Genomic DNA, 4,590 nt, shown 5'->3' with positions numbered 1-4,590 from the left:
TGCACGCCAGCATGCCCGGCTAAATTTTTTTTGTATTTTTAGTAGAGACGGGGTTTCACCATGTTGGCCAGGTTGGTCTCCATCTCCTGACCTCGTGATCCGCCCGCCCCGGCCTCCCAAAGTGCTGGGATTACAGGTGTGAGCTACCGTGCCCGGCCTAGAGCAGTTATTTTTAAAACATGGTCTTGAAACATTTCAGCGCCAAGCGGCCGGGATTTCTGACGGAAGTCAGCGCTTGTGCCCCCACCCCCTTGCCCCGCAACTCTGTCCCGCCCCCCCCCCCGCCCCTTCCCCCACCGACAGAGCGCGCTCCTCCCTAACGGTAGCCACTGCCCACTTCCGGTTTCGTCGCACACCCTTTCACCGTCCGCCATTCTTGTCACCTCAGCCGCTGCCCTCGCTACCGCACCGACTTCGCCCGTGTGCTCGCCCGCACTCGCGCTGCCCGCCATGGCCACCGCCCAACTGTCGCAGGTGCGCCAGAAGTACGACACCAACTGCGAGGCCGCCATCAACAGCCACATCAGGCTGGAGCTCTACACCTCCTACCTGTACCTGTCCATGGCCTTCTACTTCAACCAGGACGACGTGGCCCTGGAGAATTTCTTCCGCTACTTCCTGCGCCTGTCGGACTACAAGATGGAGCACGCCCAGAAGCTGATGAGGCTGCAGAAGCTGCGCGGTGGCCACATCCGCCTTCACGATATCGAGAAGCCAGAGCGCCAAGGCTGGGAGAGCGGGCTCGTGGCCATGGAGTCCGCCTTAGACCTGGAGAAGAACGTCAACCAGAGCCTGCTGGAGCTGTACCAGCTGGCCGTGGAGAAGGGCGACTCCCAGCTGTGCCACTTCCTGGAGAGCCACTACCTGCACAAGCAAGTCAAGGCCATCAAAGAGCTGGGTGGCTACGTAAGCAACCTGCGCAAGATTTGTTCCCCGGAAGCCGGCCTGGCTGAGTACCTGTTCGACAAGCTCACCCTGGGCGACCGCGTCAAAGAGACCTGAGCCCAGATGGGCCCCACAGCCACAGAGTCCCTTCCCTGGCTCGGGCCACTAGGCGGGGCGTGCATGTTGCCCTTTCAGAACGTTCTCTTCAGTTTTATCTTTCAGTTTTACCATTGTTAGCAATAAAGTTATCTGGTTCTCAAAGCAATAAAGGTGTCCATTTGATGCATCTGCAACTCTCACCTTTTAGGAATCAGGGCAAATCCCCATGCAGGTTTAAAGTAGGTATCCAGCAGTCTCTCCACCCACCCCTGCCCCATCTGCATGCAGCTCAGGATTTGCAGGGGTGGAGGGCAATGATATTTTATGGGCCCCTGGAAAACACATTAGTCTTCCCTTTGTAAACTACCAGGGTATGTGGGGTGGGATGGGGTGGGGTGGTCACTCTTGGGCCCTGGTGGCTGTGGGTGCATAGGCACGGTAAAGTGTAAAACATGGTCTGGAATTCATCATAGCGGTTGCCTCTGGAGAAGAAGCGAAGGAAATGGGATTGGGCAAGAATTAAAATAAAGGGTCTTCAACTTTACATGAAAACTTGTAGTTTATTAAAATATGCCAATGTTAATGTTTGTTGATTCTGAGTAGCAAGTGGGGGCTCTGGGTGACTGCACAGCAGGGTATCTCTCTTTGGCAAGCTCACTCTGGGTGACAATTGTAATGGGAGCCTTAAGCTGGCTTCCCCATAGCTAAGGGGCTGACAAACTAAAATGGCACTTTGCAAGTCCAAGTCCTTTTATTTACATTGTTGTACTTTGTTTTTACAAGAATCTCAGGAAGAAGGAAGGACAAGTATCATGACTTTATTAGTGACAAAAAGGGAGGCCATACAGGCAAGAAGTTGTGGAATCTGGACATGAACCTTGATCTTCTGATGCCATGTTCCTTTTTCTTTCTGTTACCCTGCAAGTATATCAACGGGTTAAAGAAGATTGTGTGGGTAGACTGGGAATCTAGCCAAATAACCAGCCCTGGAAGGGAAGGAAATCCCCCAACACTCTTAAAGACAGCCCTGATCACTGTAGTCTCTCTCCTAATTACAGGTATGCCTTCTAGCCTAGGGTGGGGACAGCTTCTAAACCTCAGCCAAAATCCTTCTCATATGAAAGAAGCCTTCAGAATAAGCAACAGACTATATGAGGTAGTAGGGCACCTCACAGGAAGGCAGCCAACACCTGTGCACTTGAACCCCTCTGTTCAGGTACTCTCCCTGAAACAGACAGTCACACTGTTGCCTGAGTTGGCACTGAATACCTAAGAAGGCCTTAGGGCTGGAAATCCCCAGAGTGCACCATCCATCCACCACGTCTTCACTGTCAGTGGCTTCTCTTCAAGCACAGCAGGTAAATGGGGTGGCTACAAAACACACATGCTCTATCTGCAAATCTGGCTCATCTCAAAGCCTGGACAGAGAAGCCCTGTACGTTTACCATGCACGGTGTACTGTAATCTATACATTCCCTGTTGTGGTCTCTTTACTGAGATCTACAGCTGACGTCAGACTAGTTCCATCTTGGCCACGAGGCCCCCTCTTTATTCCATTTTTCCCTTTCCTGTGATTCAGAGACACCTCAGGATAATGCAGAGAAGTCTACTTAGAACTACATCCTTTTATTTTACCCGGAAAAGCAGGATTTCCTCGCCTGCAAGACTCAAAGAGGATTGTGATTACACTCCAGTGCCTATCACATGCCACTACTTGTAGTGTCACATTTCACAGCTTTTCTTTCAGAATTCCTGGCTAGGAAGTCTAGGTGAAGCGGCAGCTCAATTTTTTCTATTCTTGTTCCACTGCAACAAAAACATGAATGTCCTAAATCCCCTCCTTTTGGTTCAGTTTTAGGGTCCACAAACAGCCTTTTGAATATGTGGGGCAACTGTGGGAAAAACATGAGAAACATTTAGACCAAGCTGGCCCCATTGGCACTTTTCAATGTCTTGACCTTATCCATCGCTGCAAGTCTCCTCATTTTCCCACCCTCCCTTGCCACATTCCTCTCAAAAGGAGTGAGCAAACTTCTTACAGGTGGGCCACATTCCCACATACACACAGCCTTCCCAATTCTTGAGAGCCTGACTTTCAATACTTGAGAGTGAGTTGTGCCTCAGTCTTCCAGCCCTGAAAAATACCACCCTGAAACATACAACTGGATGCCTGTCAGTCATTCGTTGTGCTCTATTGCTTGGGGGAATGATGTCCGAAAAAGTGGCTGTTGCTATGGGTACCAAAGTCTCAGGCAATGATAGTGTCGGGACTGAGGGAAAATGGTAAAATTGATAACTTCATCTCAGACTCAAACACGGATTCAAATTAACTGTGTTGAATAATTTACCTCTGGGGAAAAAACCCTCACTCTATCACAAAAGGAAATTTCTTAATAGATGGTTGTCACTGACAACTTGTACTTCATTTTCCAGAAAAAGGAAAAGTATTTTTTTTCTTAGAAATGTGTGTGACAAGCAGTACAAAGCACCCATTAATTTCTCCTGAATCTTTTCTACCCTGGAAATTTGCTCTACATTTCTGATTTTTAAATTCTCCTTTAATTTTTCTTTTCATTTACCAGCAATTACAGTTTCTTTTCACAAGCCTGAGAGACATAGCTAATCAAGTATTTAGTAGAGAAAAGCATTGTCGGTAATCTTGAAAGTGATACTATGCTTCAGATTTTAAAATAACAATTTTTGTTTTACAAATACTTTGATGTTGCTGTTGTTGCTGTTGTTATTGCAGTCCTGAGTTCAGGTTCAGAGAAATATTGATGGAGAATTTGCCTCAGGAAAGCTGAAAGGAAAGGTGAAATGAGAGTAATCATAGTAGCAAAGTGTGAGGACACCTGAAAGGTAAAAGGAAAGAAATTTACACCTTGATTCACTAGTCAAGGGAGCTATAGGGGTGGGATGAGGTACAGTAAGAAAGGAAAGTACTAATGGCTATCATATTTTTAGGAATCCTGTGACCGTTTGGTTTGGGTTAGGTTATGAGTAGTAACAAAGACCAGAAAAGCAGAGTCTTAAAATGATAGGTTTTCTTTTTCACGTATAAAAGAAGTATGGAAGAAAACAGTTCAGGGCTACTGTGGAAGAGCTTTCAATCACATTTCATGGATTCCAAGAGGCACATTTTTTTTTCTTTACATTTTAACATATTTGAAATTGGGATGTATCTTAGAATCACTGTCGGCCATACCTGTCATTGCCTGAGGATGCACTGCAAAACTCGACAAAATCATATCATTGGCTAAGAAAAAATCCTGGAGATATTAGAGGTGTACTCTTTTAAAAAATACTGTGTCACCAGCACGCTTGATGGCACAGAGGACGATATTAAGAGATATCAATGATTCTGAGTACAGAAGTGATTTAGAAGAGTTGAAATTTGAATCTGAAGAAGTTCTAGCAGTACTTGAAACTATTTAGCCCATAGTTTCCCTTTTATGTGTACACACAAGAGTGATTCAATAACAAAAGTCTGTGCTTAAATTAGTGTAAAAGAGATTTTCCAGCAACTGAAATTTAAAAATCTAAGGGATAAGAAAACACTGTGTTCTAATTTAATTGGTAGCACTTTCTTTTTGTGTGGTACATAGA

The 4,590-nt window shown here is 46.1% G+C and overlaps 1 protein-coding gene across 1 annotated transcript; it reads left to right on the top strand.

The window, feature by feature from the left end:
* Positions 1–364: 364 nt before the first annotated feature.
* Positions 365–1,171, top strand: LOC116465178 (ferritin heavy polypeptide-like 17). Its single transcript, XM_032148347.2, has one exon. The coding sequence runs from the start codon at positions 451–453 to the stop codon at positions 1,000–1,002; it is 552 nt and encodes a 183-aa protein (XP_032004238.1). The 5' UTR covers positions 365–450; the 3' UTR covers positions 1,003–1,171.
* The last annotated feature ends 3,419 nt before the right edge of the window (positions 1,172–4,590 follow it).

The sequence above is a fragment of the Hylobates moloch genome, unplaced genomic scaffold, assembly GCF_009828535.3.
Source record: "Hylobates moloch isolate HMO894 unplaced genomic scaffold, HMol_V3 SCAFFOLD_3536, whole genome shotgun sequence".
Lineage (NCBI taxonomy): Eukaryota > Metazoa > Chordata > Mammalia > Primates > Hylobatidae > Hylobates > Hylobates moloch.
Note: the sequence above shows the minus strand (reverse complement) of the source record. Positions and strands in the feature narration are given on the sequence as shown.

What these genes read in the sequence shown, in the direction of transcription:
- LOC116465178 (XM_032148347.2), top strand. Translation starts at nt 451, where the DNA reads ATGGCCACCGCCCAACTGTCGCAGGTGCGCCAGAAGTACGACACCAAC.